The sequence below is a fragment of the Rhinoderma darwinii genome, chromosome 1 (genome assembly GCF_050947455.1).
Source record: "Rhinoderma darwinii isolate aRhiDar2 chromosome 1, aRhiDar2.hap1, whole genome shotgun sequence".
NCBI lineage: Eukaryota > Metazoa > Chordata > Amphibia > Anura > Rhinodermatidae > Rhinoderma > Rhinoderma darwinii.
Genome location: NC_134687.1, coordinates 626,512,579 through 626,533,750, shown reverse-complemented (window position 1 = coordinate 626,533,750; position 21,172 = coordinate 626,512,579). Strand labels below are relative to the sequence as shown.

Here is a 21,172-nt window from a genome sequence, read left to right as displayed (position 1 = left end):
ATGTTGTACCTACAAGTCTGTACATGTCCATGCAGTAATAGGGTGAGAACGCTCCACTGTCACTTACCTACAGCAAAGAGGATGGCAACGAGGACACAAAAAATGGAAAGTCGCCTCATGATGGCAGAATCTGAAACAGAAAAGTTCAAGACGTCATTATTGTTTTGTCTACACTGAACAGTCAAACCGAAAATAATAATAAGAAGATATAATATAAAGATTTGGAGTACAGGGCCGATGTTCACCACCAATGAGGTGCAAGTTCTGGTCTCAAGTTACAATGGTCGTCCCGTAAGACAACTTAATATTAAAACTTGAAAGAACTATGACATATACAATATATATATATATACACACACACACACACACACACACACGATGTGGAGGGCACATATTTACCAGTGGTCTTCCATGGAACGATGGGCAGGATGAGCTTATACTGAATGAAAATAACCATGTTTTTTTCCAATTTTTGGAGGGGAAACTTCTTGCGGCCAAAGAATGTAAAATTCGCTTGGGGGGGGGGGCGACCATAATTCAGTTTTATGCATGACAGAAGACAGGCGACGAGCGCATGGTAGAATATTAGCTCAAAGATCACACAATAATGTACTATCTCCACGGTTGACCTCCACAGGTATGGTAGACAACTGGAGAACACACCGGGACGTGAATTCACACATTATTCTCATGTACATGCAGCACGGTCATGCATTGATTATTTTTTAGCCTCTTCGGTACTCCTTAATAAGGTGGTTGCCGTTAATATTCAAGATCTTGTGATTTCAGATCATGCACCATTTTTACTGGTTTCATCAGACGCATACAGGAAAGGTACTGACATATTACGGAGATTTCCTTCTTTTTTAGCGAACGACGAAAACTGCCAGAGTCATCTGAAAGGGTGGTTAATGGCCTATAGTGGGGAAAACGAAGCTCAGAGAGGAGATATACATCTCTTTTGGGATACAGCAAAATCAGTCCTTAGGGGAAGAGTTCCGTCCTATATAGCTTCTCTAAAGTCTAAAACAAATAAATCTTATAAGGAATCTAGTTCCAATCTTTGCGACACGTACACTGCATAGATTACCAATACCACGGAATCACTTAGAGATACATGGCTCAGTGCCAAGACTAAGTTTGAAGTATGGTTAGATAGGAGGGAAAGATTCAAGTGAGACCAGATGACAGCAAACCAAAGACTGGCAACAGGCCAATTCAGCCCAACTCAAATTGGCAGTACGAGAGATGGAGGAGGAGAATTACAGAAAGATCCTAAAATAGTTATCAAAATAATGTGTGATTATTATGCTGCGCTTTACACACAAAAAGATTCAGATCTGGTAGAAGGAAAGCATTTCTTGGATTCTCTGAACTTAAGGTCCTCTTAAATGGCCCGTCCTGGGCCGTGTAAACGAGCAACGAGACAGCTCGTTGATCGGCGCTCGTTTGCTCCTGTCGCAAGGAGCTATGTATGGGGACGAGAAGTCGTTACTACGAACACTCGTCCCCATACATTTCTATCATGTCGGTAGCGCGTCTGTCTGTTTACACAGGGAGATGTGCAGCAGACAACCATAATATTCCACTTTTTTAAGACGATACGATCAGCAGATGTTCGTTCATATGCTGATCGCTGCCCTGCTTACAGGGCAATTATCGCTAACGAGTTTTCTATGAACGATCGTTTGCCAGATAATTGGCCCCTGTAAAAGGGCCTTTACTTAAGGGGGTTTTACACTGGACGATCATCGGGCAGACAAGCATTCACATAACGCTCGTTGCCGATAATTTCCCAGTGTAAACAGGGGAACAATCAGCAAACTATCATCTGCTGGTCGTATTGTTTTAAAAAAGGAAAAGATTATCGTTGTCGGCAGCACACCTCCCTGTGTAAACAGGGGGACGCGCCGCCGACATGATAATAATGTATGGGGACGAGAGATCGGAGTGACGAGCGATCGGAGTGACGAGCGCTTGTCACCATCCATAGCTCCGTGTGACAGGAGCAAACGAGCGCCGATCAAGGATGTCTCGTTGATCGCCGCTCGCTGCACCAGCCGCTTATCGGCCGGTGCAAAAGGGCCTTAACTCTCTGTCTGATTCAGAGAGAGAATCTCTTAACGCTTTAATTACAGAACAAGAGATAATGTCAACCATAAAATCACTAGCGAACAACAAAGCTTCAGGGCCAGATGGCTTCTCTAGTGACCTTTATAAGATCATGAAAGAAGACATCTCACCTATATTTGCACCAGTATACAACCGCATATTGACCAGTAAAGACTTTTTGAAGTCAGGGAATATAGCTTATATGAAAATTTTACGCAAGGACGGAAAGTATCCAATATCCTTGATAAATCAGGATATTAAAATATTATCAAAAGATACTGGCTGACAGACTGGCTATATTGCTTCCTCAACTAGGTGGGAACACATCAAGTAGGTTTCATCAATGGGAGATCGGTGGTCACAAATATCCGTATGGTTCTGGCAATACAGGATGCAGTAACGAATAGGACAGAATTTAGAGGAGGCTCACCAGCGCTCTTAACTTCAGATACCAAAAAGGCCTTTGATAACGTAAACTGGGGTTGGTTGGATGCAGTTCTGGATCACTTTGGGATTCAGGGATTGTTTCGGCACTATTCGGAAGCCTTATATTTAGAGCCACAATCAAGGGTATTTACTTCTGGGTTTTTATCTGGCCCAATTCATCTCCAAAAAGAGACGAGGCACGGCTGCCCACTTTCTCCCTTATTATTTGATCTAGCCCTGGAACTAGGGCTGGGCAATTATGACCTAAATCAAATACACGATTAATTGAACATGTAACCTCGATTACTGAATGATTATTTATGCCACCCCCCTTTTTGCATGCTACGCCATTGAATTTATATTTATCCCCTGAGCCTGCTGTATATAACATAGCCCCACACACTGCTCCCACACAGTATATCACCCCCATAGTGCTCCCCACACAGTATAATGCCCCATAGCTGCCCCCACACAGTAAAATGCCCCTAGTGGCCCTCCACAAGGAAAATGCCCCCATAGCTGCACCCCACACAGTATAATGCCTCCATAACTGCACCCCACACAGTATAATGCCCCCATAGCTGCCCCCACACAGTATAATGCCCCCATAGCTGCACCCCACACAGTATAATGCCTCCATAGCTGCACCCCACACAGTATAATGCCTCCATAGCTGCACCCCACACAGTATAATGCCCCCATAGCTGCACCCCACACAGTATAATGCCTCCATAGCTGCACCCCACACAGTATAATGCCTCCATAGCTGCACCCCACACAGTATAATGCCCCCATAGCTGCACCCCACACAGTATAATGCCTCCATAGCTGCACCCCACACAGTATAATGCCTCCATAGCTGCACCCCACACAGTATAATGCCCCCATAGCTGCACCCCACACAGTATAATGCCTCCATAGCTGCACCCCACACAGTATAATGCCCCCATAGCTGCACCCCACACAGTATAATGCCTCCATAGCTGCACCCCACACAGTATAATGCCTCCATAGCTGCACCCCACACAGTATAATGCCCCCATAGCTGCACCCCACACAGTATAATGCCCCCATAGCTGCACCCCACACAGTATAATGCCCCCATAGCTGCCCCCACACAGCCCCAATAGTGCCTGATAAAAATAATAATATACATTCTCACCTAACTCCATTTCAATGACGAGTGGAGGAGATCCCTCTGCTCCTCTGGTCTGTGCGGCATGGCGCAGAAAGGTGCGATGACGTCACTACCTCACATCCAGCCATACATAGTGAATGATAGAGCAGGGACCTTACGGCTTAAATAAAAATTAAATAAAAAGGTCATCAAAAAATTGTATGTACCAAAAAATGGTGCCACTAAAAACTACTGCTCACACCGCTCAATTGATGAAAAAATATAACCGTTGTGGTGAAACAAATAACTATTTGTTAAAAAAAAAAAATTGTTCTCTTTGTAAAAGTAGTAAAAGATGAAATAAATTTTTCCTATTTTCGGTTGTCTAAAACCCGGGTGCGTCTTATAGTCCGAAAAATACGGTAACTTATTTGGGAGTTAAGATAGGAAAATTACCCTCAATGCTTTACAAGCCCAATTATCTGCCTTTGATAGATAAATCCTCAAGGAATTACAGAGAAGGACGTCTTTGCCGGTCTCGCTCTTTGGAAGGGCTGCTCTTCGTAAAATGTTACGTTTTGCTCGTCTCCTGTACCCCATGCAAACCATATCTTTATTATTGAAGCAAATAGACTGTCAAAAATTACCATCTGCGTTCTTACAATTTCCGTGGCAAAAGAAAAGGCCTAGAAGAAATTATCCTTACCTAAATTTGAAGGCGATTTACAATTGCCGATAATCCAGCTGCTCTTTGCAGACACATCAGGGATTGGATTCACAGCACTTGTCTGCCTTCTAACGTACCTCTAGAGCAAGGTTTACCAGGTCCAGTAAACTTCGTAGCCCTGCTACATATGCACAACTCCCAAGTAATATTAAATCTAGCTTACTCCTTAGAGACACAATAGGAACTTGGAAGGCAGTTCGAAAAATTATTTGGGCTTCCGTATTGTCTTTCTAAATATTATTTATTACGGGATAATAAATCTTTCCCACACGGAAGTCAGAATAAATTGTTTTATCAATACAGAACTAAAGGGATTGGTAACTTAAAAGATCTTATGCATTCAGAAGAAGGAAGAACGCTAACATGGCAGGAATTCACTCTGAAATTTAATCTTGGTCACAACCAATTTCTACAATTTGCCCAGGGAGTGAATGTTAAGTACACAATTTAGGCGAGGTGGAGATTCCGGGGGAATTTGATGGCTTGATAGTCTCCATTAACACTATGGCCTATCAACCATTTACAGTAAATTAAGTAACCAAACTCTTAATTCTATTAGCACCTCTTGTTTTTGATCATGGGTAATTGAATTGAATGACTTGGAATGGTCTAGTAAAATTTTGGAGCGGTGGGAATTGAGAAAAGCGATAATGAGAAGTGGCGTGAAATGCTTTTTCGTCTTATGCGCAGGGCTACATATGCTTTTGACTTGTCCTATGGAGATGCACCAGTTCATTATCTTCGTAGCGGTCCCAAATGTGACTTGCATAGAGTCAATTTCGTACACGGTATGTGGCATTACCCGCAAATTGAGGAGTTTTGGAAGCAATCCCTGAAATTCATTGAAGCGATGTGGAGTGTGACACTTCCGGATACTCCACCAGCGCTGCGGTTTCACTATATACCATTGGACGGTGGGGAAGGCAGGTCACCTCTGATGGCTAGACAGACGATTCACGTAGCTTCATTGGGCTTCGTTCACATCTCCGACGGGACTCCGTTCATGGGTTTCCGTTTGCATCACAATGGATTTCAAATGGTTTCCGTTTGTCACTGTTGTGCAAGTGTTCCGTCATTTCGACGGAATGAATAAACAGTCGACTACGGAATGGATTCCGTCAAAACGATGTAACCCTTACACAAGGGTGACAAACGGAAACCATTTGCACCGGATCCGTCACCATTGAAATCAATGGTGATGCAAACGGAAACCTATGGTTTCAGTTTGGATTCCGACATGGGTTCCCCTGACAGAAAGCTCCGACAGAACCCATGAACGGAGTCCCGACACAGATGTGACCGAAGCCTAAGTTATCAAGAAGGGCAATTGGCTCCAGACTTTCCACGCTCAAAACACTACTCTTCTATGGTAAAACTGAGGTAGAAAGACAAAGAAAAATCCACAGGGTTGTTAATAGGGTTAAGGTCACCAAGGCATAATTGTTGTATTTTCGTGGATATTTTGACCTTATTGTCAATTCATATTTCAATAAAAATATATTTTTTTAGACAAAAGCAAGTCTTTTTTCATACAATGTCACAATATGCATGTTACTTATGAAAATACTATTCTGTAATCCTATGTATGAATGTTTTGACATATGATGTGATGATCTTTGTCTTTTTCTTAGGTTTTGGTCTCCAAATAAAACTATAAAATAAATATTAAAAAAAACATGTGCGAGTCCGGCAGGGTGGGGACCTATGGGCTTTGTTTTATAATAATGTCAGAGTACTTCGGCGCCCTCTAGTGTAGCGAGACAGAAGGCATTGTAGAGAATATACTAAGCCTGGGAGTACAGCGAAAACATGGTTGTCATCATTCTCATCAGTCCCTCTCCCTAGAGGACAAAATCTAATTTACCCATCCCTTCTGGGAGCGTACGTACGTATGTATGTCCCAATTAACCACCCCATATTATCCTGTCCACACCATAACAAACCCAGTTATAACCTCCATACAAGCCTGTGTTCTCTGCCCAGAGGTAGCGATGACGATGACTCCCCTGCATTGTTCCCCATAGCAGTGCTCTCAACAGACTGGGGCCATATAGCAGTTACACCCTGGGGTCACCCGGAAGCTATTCCTCACTGTTGCACCCACATAGTAGTATAAGTGAATAGTGAAACAGCACAGTAATAACATCAACCGCCTGAACCACTGTGCCAAAACATGGCACTAACCGCACAGCAGCGTCCATACAAACGTGCCAGGCAGAGAGATATACATACCTATAACTCCAAGTACGTGGCGCCTAATAGTGGAAATATCACACCTTGTTCACACGTGGCATCATCACTGCCCCATACATCTGAATAAGGTTTGTAAAAATCCCATATACCCGCCCTATTCCGATGTATGGGCCAGATTTCTACCATGTGTGAGCATACCCTATAATCCCAGCATGCAACAGTCTATCCTTCCGAATATTATGTATGCAGGAAACCGCTGACAAGTGAGAAAAATCAAATGCATGCATATAAACAGGGCGGTACAATCCGGGTGTTATAGACCGCCCCTGTATGAAGCAGCACTATTAGAACAAAGAAACACTAAAATACTCAACAGGAAGCAGCAATGTAAATGACAGAATGTTCCAGCTGATGTTGCAAAACAAACTTCCCAGAAACCTGTGTCTATTTTCTCCTCGCACCCAAAGAGCTGCCAAACATATGTACACAGAGAACCGGCCAACGTCAGGACGCTCAGTAGTGCCCAACATTTAGATGCAGAACGTCGGGAGGCCGAGAGCTGCCCGACGCCGGGACGCCGAGTGCTGCCGGAGGCCGAGAGCTGCCCGACGTCGAGAGCTGGCCGACGCCGAGAGCTGCCAAACGCCGAGAGCTGCCAAACGCCGAGAGCTGCCAGACGCCGAGAGCTGCCAGACGCCGAGAGCTGCCAGACGCCGAGAGCTGCCAGACGCCGAGAGCTGCCAGACGCCGAGAGCTGCCAAACGTCGATTGTTTCTGAATGGAACTTGCAGAAGTCTATACATCTGCTGCAGAAACAACCACATTCTGATAAATATAACTGATTCTCCGTTGCAGAAATTACTGCTACAAAATCTGCCACGTGTGACCACGTCCTCAGGACACGAAGTACGGCAGAACACAGGACTGCCGAGCTGCAGCTGTACTTCCTCCCTAGTGCCGGCAATCAGAAAAACTTCAAACATGTATTCTTACACAACAATGAAATGTATTCGGACCGGGCTGGCAGCTCAGAACCTTTTTCTTATGCACTTCTATAAACTCTTGTACGGAGTCACCCTCATGGGACTGGGCGGCTCCAAATGAATTCAATCGGAAATTGGCACATTGAACCAGTAAGGCTCCGTGCCTATGTGACGTGCGCTGAAGCCGCCCAGTGGTCCCGCGCTAGTTGCTCAGTACAAGGTATATGGAACACCTCCCCTACCCTTTCCCAAGTGCAAAAGAGCGCCCCCTCAGCCCCCTGAGGGTTAGTGCTATAGACATATTTATAAATGGTTTCCACCAAGATTGGACAGAACTGGCTTTTAGCAAGGACACCTGGATTGCGCAATGACTATTGCGAAGGCCCAACATTGACCTGAAAATATAACACTCTATGATTAAATAAATGATAGTTTATTACAAAAAAACAACTTATTTTTTTAAGTTTAACCACAGTACTAAAAACCTGCACGTTTGGTAATTGAATTCCTCACCATTTTGATCTTTGCCTTCTCTCAGTGAATGGGAATATGCTTGCTTACATCTATGGACTGAAAACCTGTCATGAAGTGTACGTATAGAGCAGTGCACTGAGCTGCCCTGGGAACCGTCTTTGGGTTACGGGACGACGCGGGAACCGCCTTTTGGCTTACGGGACGACGCGGGAACCGCCTTTTGGTTTACGGGCCGGCGCGGGAACCGCCTTTTGGCTTACGGGCCGGCGCGGGACCCGCCTTTTGGCTTACGGGCCGCCCCCAAAACGTGTTCGCCATGGGCCCACTTTAACAGCCGTATGTCATAGATAATTACACAAGCAGCAATACAATTGAAAGGATTGAATTACGAAATGCAGAACCACAAAACAACTTCCTGCGGACGTCTTGTATAAAATCAGTGCAGAGACGCTGCCGGCTGTGATATTCGTATCTTCATCTCATTGCGGTTATTACTTAATTCTTGGTTTAGATAACGGCTCGTACATTTATCTGTCACACAGAAACGCTGCACAGAAAATAAAACACTGGGGGCTTCAGACATTACAGCAGCTGAATTAAGGGGCCCCGATGCAGATAGAGGAGACCTGTGCTCCAAGCCTAATGGCGAGATAAACTTGGGGGCTGCAGTTTTTGGGCCAGAGGTTTTAGAAGAAGAAAGTTGATAATAGATTAGATGTCACCATCTGCACCGGTTTTCATACAAATCATGAACTTTAATTAAAAATAAAAAAAAAGGTTTTTTTTTTTATTTAAAAAGAGAGTCTTTATTCCCTCCCCCTTATTAATAGTTTTATTATTGGATGCAACCGCTTTCTAAAAATCCATTCAGTGAGAACAAAAACATCAGAATAAAAAAAACGACACTGATAACTATGGGAAAACAAAACAAAGGAGCCCTTGTACCCTCCCCCCCCCCCCCCCCAGTTCTCTTTTTCGCAGAATAAAAGATAAGTCTATGCACTGCAGACAGAACTGTGGCGTCCTCTCTTCTTTTCAGACGTAATGGAGGCGTTTTACGCCTCGAATTACTCCTGAAAAGACGGCCCAAATACGTTGGCAAACATCTGCTCATTGCTTGCAATGGGTCTTACGATGTTCTGTGCAGACGAGCTGTCATTTTACGCGTCGCTGTCAAAAGACGGCGCGTAAAATTACGCCCGCGGCAAAGAAGTGCAGGACACTTCTTGGGACGTAATTGCAGCCATTTTTCATTGACTCCAATGAAAACCAGCTCCAATTACGTCCGTAAACGACGCCACAAAAAACGCGTGCACTTGTAAAAACGTCTGAAATTCTGGAGCGGTTTTCTCCTGAAAACAGCTCCGTAATTTCAGACGTATTTGGCATTGTCGTGTGCACATACCCTAAAAGTCAGTCGGACGATGGATAGCACCAGCACTCTATGGACCCAACTGACATAATGTGGTCCGTCCGGTTGTACGTCACTTTGATCGGAAGAATGGAGAAGCATGCAGAGGAAACACAAATTGATTAATTCACCCATTCGAGTGAAGGCCTGAGGGGCTGGGGTTCGTCCCACACACAATATCTATAGGCGGCTCTTCACTTATTTATATGAGCTGGAGTCGTGTCAGGCTAAGGCTATATTCAGACGTTGCGGTTGAGTTGTGATTGAAACTGAATCCAAAAACCGCATGCGTTTTTACAGCTACTCCTCAATAGAACATCTGAATACACCATTAGGCCTCATGCACACAGCTCTGTATAGTTGTAGAGCCATAATACGGCACATATAGACCCTAGCGTACCTCCGCGTGCTTCCAATTTCATACTAGGGCACATGGATTCCGTATAAATATGCCCAAAAAGTATAGTGGGAGAATATCTCCATATTACGGCACCAGACAGAGCACTATGTGGCGGCACACATTTAAGGAGGTGTGGGTTTTGGAGAAATGTGGTATTACACGGCGGCAATTCAGATGAATGACGGTCCTTGTAATACCAGGATGGCTCAAGTCCACCAGAGCAGGAGCCGCAGGGTCTCTCCGTAGGCTACATTCAGATGAGCGTAGCTAACCTTGGACATGAAAAACTGCAGTCCGTGGTGCACCCTTGCGGGGCACGTTGTCACAGATTCCCCATAGACTAGAGTCTATAGAGGGATGCGGGACATGCAGGAAAATAGGACATGTCCTATTTTTTCACAGACCCTTCACCCGCTCCGTTGAAACAAAAGTCGTGTGAACGGCCCCATTGAATTACATGAGTGTGACGGTCGTTGCTTTAGGTCTTTTTGGTGACATTTCCCACTATATGCCTATTATGTGTCTCAAAAGGATGGAAGGCTGATATATAATGTGAACAGAGCCCTATGTCCGTGCCTGTGAGAAGAGGGAGAGGCACGTCAAAATCTATCAACTAGACCCACACCTTGCGTCCGTAGGTCTTACAAAATTTTTTGCCACATCCAGAGGGCCGGCCCTGTTTTTGCCCAAGCCAATCATGAACCTGCATTTCCAGTTACTAAACAGCTCCTGTACCTAGAGAAGCCTCCTGAATATGTCTGGGATCGACGGAACCTCTGATCCCGGCTGTTTAAAGGGGTTGTTCATACTGACGACCTATCCACAGGATAGGTGATCAGCATATCATCGGTGGGGCTCTGACACCCGGACCCCGCACCGATCAGCTGGCTCCGGTCACAGTACAGCAGCCGTGCGGCAGCTCTGCTCCTATACAAGTGACCGGTCGCTATACAGTGTAAGGAGCCCCCTGCTTCTGACACTGAACACTGCATAATATCTGATGTGCAGAGGCAGTCGGAATAGATGATCGGTACGGGGTCCTGCGGATAGGTCATCAGTATGAAAAACCGTCCCATGCCCAGACAACCTCTTTAATCGCTGCAGCAGTGACTGCGACATGATCAAATGGGACTCCCCTCCACAATCGCGTCACCAGAAACCCTCTGCAGTCGGCCCTGGGGACCTATTAAGGACCCCAGGGCTCTCTGTTCTGTATGCCTGCTGTTAGGGCACATTATGTGTTGTCAGAGTAACAGTATAATTTATTAGCATACAGGAATATGCTTTTACATTATAAGTGTAAAATAAAGTTGAAAATAAAGTTATCCCTATCTAAAACAAAAAAACTTGAGATATCCACCAAAAAGTCATTATTTAGTATAAAATACATTACATAAAAACAGAAAACCTACACATATTTGGCATCTACACGATTCAACAGGTTACTCAGCGTGGAATGTGAACGATATCAAAATTAAAACAAAATGCCAAAATATGCTTTTTCCTATTTCCACGCCACATAAAGAAGTTACACAGTAAAAAATTCTCCAGCTTAAAATAAGGTCTCAAAATAAAAAAAGTTATGGCTGTGTAGGAAGGAAGTGATGTGTCGTGGGCTGCCTTGGTGTGTGTATAAGGTGTGCGATAGTTTGTTTGATCACATATCATTCGTTGTTTCCATGGGTAAAAGGGGCGATTTATCAGAGTTGCGAAAAGGGCTGATTATTGGCTTTCGGGCCAAGGGTGGCGGTATTTCTGAAACAGCGTAGCTTGTGAACTGTTTGCGTGCTGCTGTGGTGAAAGTGTATCGTGAGTGGAGAAATGGTACCATTGGGAATAACCGACGTGGAACCGGCGGAGCACCACGTGCCATTGATTAGAGGTGAACGTTGGCTACGAAGGTGCGCGAGGGCCGAACGGCACGCTACAGTGAAGCAGCTCACCGTGAAAATCAGGCAGGGGGCTACCAGACGTGTGCCTAAAACAACAGTTCAGCGAACCCTACTGTGTATGGGGCTCCGAAGCCAACAGATGGTCACTGGTCCTATGCTAACAAAGCTGCAGCGGAAAAAAAGTCTTCAATTTGCGCGGCAGTATCGGATTTGAACCACCGATGATGGGCAAAAGGTTGCCTTCTCTGATGAATCACGTATTCTGCTTCATCGAATGGAGGGACGTTGGCGTGTCAGGCGAGAAACATCAGAGAACAAGCACCCTGCAACCATTGCTGGAAGAACACAAGTGGCTGGCGGCAGCGTTATGGTCTGGGGAATTTTTTCATGGCATTCCCTGGGCCACTCATCCATGTTGTAGGCTCTGAACCGATTTGGGTATGAATCCATCGTTGCAGATCATGTCCACCCATACATGCTGTTTGTCTTCCCTGGGGCAGGTGGAATCTTCAAGCAAGACAATGCGACTTGTCACATGGCTAAAAATGTCCGACAGTGGTTGGTAGAGCACGACCAAGACTTCCAAGTACTTCCCTGACCCCCCAATTCACCAGACTTGTACCCAATTGAGAATCTATGGGACCTCGATCGTCCTGTTCGCTCTATGGATCCTCCCCCACGAACCCTCCAGCAAATGTGGGATGCACTGCAGTCAGCATGGCGCCAGATACCGGAGACCACCTACCAGCACCTTATTGAGTCACTCCCAGCACACGGCGGTTACTCTGGGTACTAGCTGGTGGTCATAATAATAATGGGACTCGACGGTGTATAACAGTGCATCTTAGGCCATATTCAGACGACAGGCATAATCTGCCGGGTAACGGATGTTTTTTTTACGGCCGTCACACAGCTGCATTTAAATCAATGCATCTCTATGGAGCTATTCACACGGCCGTTTTTTGCCTGGTTTCCAGGATCCCTCAATAGACTCAAGTCTACAAGGGATCAGTGAAAACAGGTGCCACACGGGGGCAAAACGAAGGTGAAAAATAGCCGTTTTACATGGCCGATTTGACTCCCGTCGTGTGAATAAACCTTAGGCTCTATTCACTCGACAGGCTGAAAAAAAACGTCCGTTTTGGTTTGTTTTGCAACCGTTCCGGGCTGTGTTTCCGTTTTTAAAGGATGATCTTGATCCATTTTGCATCTGTTTTTTTTCCTTCTTCTTAAAAACGGATGAATTTCATTTGTCAATTTTATGCCACACGCTTCCCTCCCTGGAGGTAGGGCCCCACACAGCCCCTCTGTAGGTAGGGCCACACAGAGCCCCGCCCCCTGTAGGTAGGGCCACACAGAGCCCCCCCCCTGTAGGAAGGGCCACACACAGCCCCCCCTGTAGGAAGGGCCACACACAGCCCCCCCTGTAGGAAGGGCCACACACAACCTCCCCAGTAGGAAGGGCCACACACAGCCCCCCCCTGTAGGAAGGGCCACACACAGCCCCCCCCTGTAGGAAGGGCCACACACAGCCCCCCCCCTGTAGGAAGGGCCACACACAGCCCCCCCCCTGTAGATCGGGCCACACACAGCCCCCCCCTGTAGATCGGGCCACACACAGCCCCCCCCCTGTAGATCGGGCCACACACAGCCCCCCCTGCAGGGAGGGCCACACACAGCCCCCCCTGCAGGTAGGGCCACACACAGCCCTCCTGTACATAGCACCGCCGTAGATGGCACCTCCCTTTACTGTAAACAGCGCCACTGTAGAGGACCGCTCCAGGAGAAGTCCCGGACTTCACTGTACATATATAGTGACATCAGGGACTTCTCCTGAAGCGGTCCCCTACTCCTGAAGCAGAATCCCCGGCCACAACGTCGGAAACGGATTCTGCTCCTACAGGGAGCTACAGTGGCGCTATCTACAGATGGGGAGGTGCCATCTACAAGGGGGCTGTGGCGGCAAAAATATATCCTCCTCACATGCACATCGCACTGTGAGGAGGAGGAGAGAGCGAGCGGCGATAGACACGGCCGTCACTCGGAGCACATTCATGTGACGGCCGTGCTTTATATGGCCCCATACACTTCTATGGGAGCCGTGCGGCCAGGAGGTTTCCATTACACCGGGCCGTCCAAAGATTAGCCGTGTGAACAGCCCCATTTGAGGCTTATTGTTCTTACCGAGTTTCCCTGTAGTGTGAATGGGGCCTAAATGTATAGCAGTGTATGACAATATATAACAGTGTATGTCAATGTATAACAGTGTATGTCAATGTATCATAATGTATAACAGTGTATGCCAATGTATCATAATGTATAACAGTGTATGCCAATGTATAATAATGTATAACAGTGTATGCCAATGTATAATAATGTATAACAGCGTATGCCAATGTATAATAATGTATAACAGCGTATGCCAATGTATAATAATGTATAACAGTGTATGCCAATGTATCATAATGTATAACAGTGTATGCCAATGTATCATAATGTATAACAGTGTATGCCAATGTATAATAATGTATAACAGTGTATGCCAGTGTATAATAATGTATAACAGTGTATGCCAATGTATAACAATGTATAACAGTGTATGCCAATGTATAACAGTGTATGCCAATGTATAATAATGTATAACAGTGTATGCCAATGTATCATAATGTATAACAGTGTATGCCAATGTATCATAATGTATAACAGTGTATGTCAATGTATAATAATGTATAACAGTGTATGCCAATGTATAATAATGTATAACAGTGTATGCCAGTGTATAATAATGTATAACAGTGTATGCCAATGTATCATAATGTATAACAGTGTATGCCAGTGTATCATAATGTATAACAGTGTATGCCAATGTATCATAATGTATAACAGTGTATGCCAATGTATCATAATGTATAACAGTGTATGCCAATGTATAATAATGTATAACAGTGTATGCCAATGTATCATAATGTATAACAGTGTATGCCAATGTATAATAATGTATAACAGTGTATGCCAATGCCAATGTATAACAGTGTATGCCAATGTATAATAATGTATAACAGTGTATGCCAATGTATAATAATGTATAACAGTGTATGCCAATGTATCATAATGTATAACAGTGTATGCCAATGTATAATAATGTATAACAGTGTATGCCAATGTATAATAATGTATAACAGTGTATGCCAATGTATCATAATGTATAACAGTGTATGCCAATGTATAATAATGTATAACAGTGTATGCCAATGTATCATAATGTATAACAGTGTATGCCAATGTATAATAATGTATAACAGTGTATGCCAATGTATCATAATGTATAACAGTGTATGCCAATGTATAATAATGTATAACAGTGTATGCAATGTATAATAATGTATAACAGTGTATGCCAATGTATAACAGTGTATGCCAATGTATAATAATGTATAACAGTGTATGCCAATGTATAACAGTGTATGCCAATGTATCATAATGTATAACAGTGTATGCCAATGTATAATAATGTATAACAGTGTATGCCAATGTATCATAATGTATAACAGTGTATGCCAATGTATCATAATGTATAACAGTGTATGCCAATGTATAATAATGTATAACAGTGTATGCCAATGTATCATAATGTATAACAGTGTATGCCAATGTATCATAATGTATAACAGTGTATGCCAGTGTATAATAATGTATAACAGTGTATGCCAGTGTATAATAATGTATAACAGTGTATGCCAATGTATAATAATGTATAACAGTGTATGCCAATGTATAATAATGTATAACAGTGTATGCCAATGTATCATAATGTATAACAGTGTATGCCAATGTATAATAATGTATAACAGTGTATGCCAGTGTATAATAATGTATAACAGTGTATGCCAATGTATAATAATGTATAACAGTGTATGCCAATGTATAATAATGTATAACAGTGTATGCCAATGTATCATAATGTATAACAGTGTATGCCAATGTATCATAATGTATAACAGTGTATGCCAGTGTATAATAATGTATAACAGTGTATGCCAATGTATAATAATGTATAACAGTGTATGCCAATGTATCATAATGTATAACAGTGTATGCCAATGTATCATAATGTATAACAGTGTATGCCAATGTATAATAATGTATAACAGTGTATGCCAATGTATCATAATGTATAACAGTGTATGCCAATGTATCATAATGTATAACAGTGTATGCCAATGTATAATAATGTATAACAGTGTATGCCAATGTATAATAATGTAGAACAGTGTATGCCAATGTATCATAATGTATAACAGTGTATGCCAATATATCATAATGTATAACAGTGTATGCCAATGTATCATAATGTATAACCGTGTATGCCAATGTAGAACAGTGTATGCCAATGTAGAACAGTGTATGCCAATGTAGAACAGTGTATGCCAATGTATCATAATGTATAACAGTGTATGCCAATGTATCATAATGTATAACAGTGTATGCCAATGTATCATAATGTATAACCGTGTATGCCAATGTAGAACAGTGTATGCCAATGTAGAACAGTGTATGCCAATGTATCATAATGTATAACAGTGTATGCCAATGTATCACAATGTATAACAGTGTATGCCAATGTATCACAATGTATAACAGTGTATGCCAATGTATAATAATGTATAACAGTGTATGCCAATGTATCATAATGTATAACAGTGTATGCCAGTGTATAATAATGTATAACAGTGTATGCCAATGTATCATAATGTATAACAGTGTATGCCAATGTATAATAATGTATAACCGTGTATGCCAATGTATCATAATGTATAACAGTGTATGCCAATGTATCATAATGTATAACAGTGTATGCCAATGTATAATAATGTATAACAGTGTATGCCAATGTATCATAATGTATAACAGTGTATGCCAATGTATAATAATGTATAACAGTGTATGCCAATGTATCATAATGTATAACAGTGTATGCCAATGTATAACAGTGTATGCCAATGTATAATAATGTATAACAGTGTATGCCAATGTATCATAATGTATAACAGTGTATGCCAATGTATAATAATGTATAACAGTGTATGCCAATGTATAACAGTGTATGCCAATGTATAATAATGTATAACAGTGTATGCCAATGTATAATAATGTATAACAGTGTATGCCAATGTATAATAATGTATAACAGTGTATGCCAATGTATAATAATGTATAACAGTGTATGCCAATGTATAATAATGTATAACAGTGTATGCCAATGTATAATAATGTATAACAGTGTATGCCAATGTATCATAATGTATAACAGTGTATGCCAATGTATCATAATGTATAACAGTGTATGCCAATGTATAATAATGTATAACAGTGTATGCCAATGTATAATAATGTATAACAGTGTATGCCAATGTATCATAATGTATAACAGTGTATGCCAATGTATAATAATGTATAACAGTGTATGCCAATGTATCATAATGTATAACAGTGTATGCCAATGTATAATAATGTATAACAGTGTATGCCAATGTATAACAGTGTATGCCAATGTATCATAATGTATAACAGTGTATGCCAATGTATAATAATGTATAACAGTGTATGCCAATGTATAATAATGTATAACAGTGTATGCCAATGTATAATAATGTATAACAGTGTATGCCAATGTATCATAATGTATAACCGTGTATGCCAATGTATAATAATGTATAACAGTGTATGCCAATGTATAATAATGTATAACAGTGTATGCCAATGTATAATAATGTATAACAGTGTATGCCAATGTATAATAATGTATAACAGTGTATGCCAATGTATCATAATGTATAACAGTGTATGCCAATGTATAATAATGTATAACAGTGTATGCCAATGTATCATAATGTATAACAGTGTATGCCAATGTATAATAATGTATAAGTGTATGCCAATGTATCATAATGTATAACAGTGTATGCCAATGTATCATAATGTATAACAGTGTATGCCAATGTATCATAATGTATAACAGTGTATGCCAATGTATAATAATGTATAACAGTGTATGCCAATGTATAATAATGTATAACAGTGTATGCCAATGTATCATAATGTATAACAGTGTATGCCAATGTATAATAATGTATAAGTGTATGCCAATGTATCATAATGTAGAACAGTGTATGCCAATGTATAATAATGTATAACAGTGTATGCCAATGTATCATAATGTATAACAGTGTATGCCAATGTATAATAATGTATAACAGTGTATGCCAATGTAGAACAGTGTATGCCAATGTAGAACAGTGTATGCCAATGTAGAACAGTGTATGCCAATGTATCATAATGTATAACAGTGTATGCCAATGTATCATAATGTATAACAGTGTATGCCAATGTATCATAATGTATAACCGTGTATGCCAATGTAGAACAGTGTATGCCAATGTAGAACAGTGTATGCCAATGTAGAACAGTGTATGCCAATGTATCATAATGTATAACCGTGTATGCCAATGTAGAACAGTGTATGCCAATGTAGAACAGTGTATGCCAATGTATCATAATGTATAACAGTGTATGCCAATGTATCATAATGTATAACAGTGTATGCCAATGTATAATAATGTATAACAGTGTATGCCAATGTATCATAATGTATAACAGTGTATGCCAATGTATAATAATGTATAACAGTGTATGCCAATGTATCATAATGTATAACAGTGTATGCCAATGTATAATAATGTATAACAGTGTATGCCAATGTATCATAATGTATAACAGTGTATGCCAATGTATAATAATGTATAACAGTGTATGCCAATGTATCATAATGTATAACAGTGTATGCCAATGTATAATAATGTATAACAGTGTCTGCCAATGTATAATAATGTATAACAGTGTATGCCAATGTATCATAATGTATAACAGTGTATGCCAATGTATCATAATGTATAACAGTGTATGCCAATGTATAATAATGTATAACAGTGTATGCCAATGTATCATAATGTATAACAGTGTATGCCAATGTATCATAATGTATAACAGTGTATGCCAATGTATCATAATGTATAACAGTGTATGCCAATGTATAATAATGTATAACAGTGTATGCCAGTGTATAATAATGTATAACAGTGTATGCCAATGTATCATAATGTATAACAGTGTATGCCAGTGTATCATAATGTATAACAGTGTATGCCAATGTATCATAATGTATAACAGTGTATGCCAATGTATAATAATGTATAACAGTGTATGCCAATGTATCATAATGTATAACAGTGTATGCCAATGTATAATAATGTATAACAGTGTATGCCAATGTATCATAATGTATAACAGTGTATGCCAATGTATCATAATGTATAACAGTGTATGCCAATGTATCATAATGTATAACAGTGTATGCCAATGTATAATAATGTATAACAGTGTATGCCAATGTATAATAATGTATAACAGTGTATGCCAATGTATCATAATGTATAACAGTGTATGCCAATGTATAATAATGTATAACAGTGTATGCCAATGTATAATAATGTATAACAGTGTATGCCAATGTATCATAATGTATAACAGTGTATGCCAATGTATAATAATGTATAACAGTGTATGCCAATGTATCATAATGTATAACAGTGTATGCCAATGTATCATAATGTATAACAGTGTATGCCAATGTATAATAATGTATAACAGTGTATGCCAATGTATCATAATGTATAACAGTGTATGCCAATGTATAATAATGTATAACAGTGTATGCAATGTATAATAATGTATAACAGTGTATGCCAATGTATAACAGTGTATGCCAATGTATAATAATGTATAACAGTGTATGCCAATGTATAACAGTGTATGCCAATGTATCATAATGTATAACAGTGTATGCCAATGTATAATAATGTATAACAGTGTATGCCAATGTATCATAATGTATAACAGTGTATGCCAATGTATCATAATGTATAACAGTGTATGCCAATGTATAATAATGTATAACAGTGTATGCCAATGTATCATAATGTATAACAGTGTATGCCAATGTATAATAATGTATAACAGTGTATGCCAATGTATAATAATGTATAACAGTGTATGCCAATGTATCATAATGTATAACAGTGTATGCCAATGTATAATAATGTATAACAGTGTATGCCAATGTATCATAATGTATAACAGTGTATGCCAATGTATCATAATGTATAACAGTGTATGCCAATGTATCATAATGTATAACAGTGTATGCCAATGTATAATAATGTATAACAGTGTATGCCAATGTATAATAATGTATAACAGTGTATGCCAATGTATAATAATGTATAACAGTGTATGCCAATGTATCATAATGTATAACAGTGTATGCCAATGTATAATAATGTATAACAGTGTATGCCAGTGTATAATAATGTATAACAGTGTATGCCAATGTATCATAATGTATAACAGTGTATGCCAATGTATAATAATGTATAACAGTGTATGCCAATGTATCATAATGTATAACAGTGTATGCCAATGTATCATAATGTATAACAGTGTATGCCAATGTATAATAATGTATAACAGTGTATGCCAATGTATCATAATGTATAACAGTGTATGCCAATGTATCATAATGTATAACAGTGTATGCCAGTGTATAATAATGTATAACAGTGTATGCCAATGTATAATAATGTATAACAGTGTATGCCAATGTATCATAATGTATAACAGTGTATGCCAATGTATCATAATGTATAACAGTGTATGCCAATGTATAATAATGTATAACAGTGTATGCCAATGTATCATAATGTATAACAGTGTATGCCAATGTATCATAATGTATAACAGTGTATGCCAATGTATCATAATGTATAACAGTGTATGCCAATGTATAATAATGTATAACAGTGTATGCCAATGTATCATAATGTATAACAGTGTATGCCAATATATCATAATGTATAACAGTGTATGCCAATGTATCATAATGTATAACCGTGTATGCCAATGTAGAACAGTGTATGCCAATGTAGAACAGTGTATGCCAATGTAGAACAGTGTATGCCAATGTATCATAATGTATAACAGTGTATGCCAATGTATCATAATGTATAACAGTGTATGCCAATGTATCATAATGTATAACCGTGTATGCCAATGTAGAACAGTGTATGCCAATGTAGAACAGTGTATGCCAATGTATCATAATGTATAACAGTGTATGCCAATGTATCACAATGTATAACAGTGTATGCCAATGTATCACAATGTATAACAGTGTATGCCAATGTATAATAATGTATAACAGTGTATGCCAATGTATCATAATGTATAACAGTGTATGCCAATGTATCATAATGTATAACAGTGTATGCCAGTGTATAATAATGTATAACAGTGTATGCCAATGTATCATAATGTATAACAGT

At 40.5% G+C, this 21,172-nt stretch overlaps 1 protein-coding gene across 2 annotated transcripts in view; it reads right to left on the bottom strand.

Annotated features, from left to right (window-relative positions):
* The window catches only part of IL6ST (interleukin 6 cytokine family signal transducer), an 88,634-nt gene that overhangs the window by 29,754 nt on the left and 37,708 nt on the right, over window positions 1-21,172 (bottom strand). For both annotated transcript variants that reach the window (XM_075842443.1, XM_075842452.1), the window contains exon 2: window positions 68-130. In XM_075842443.1, coding sequence (XP_075698558.1) covers window positions 68-119 — 52 coding nt within the window. In that variant the 5' untranslated portion in view covers window positions 120-130. The remainder of the gene's footprint in view (window positions 1-67; window positions 131-21,172) is intronic.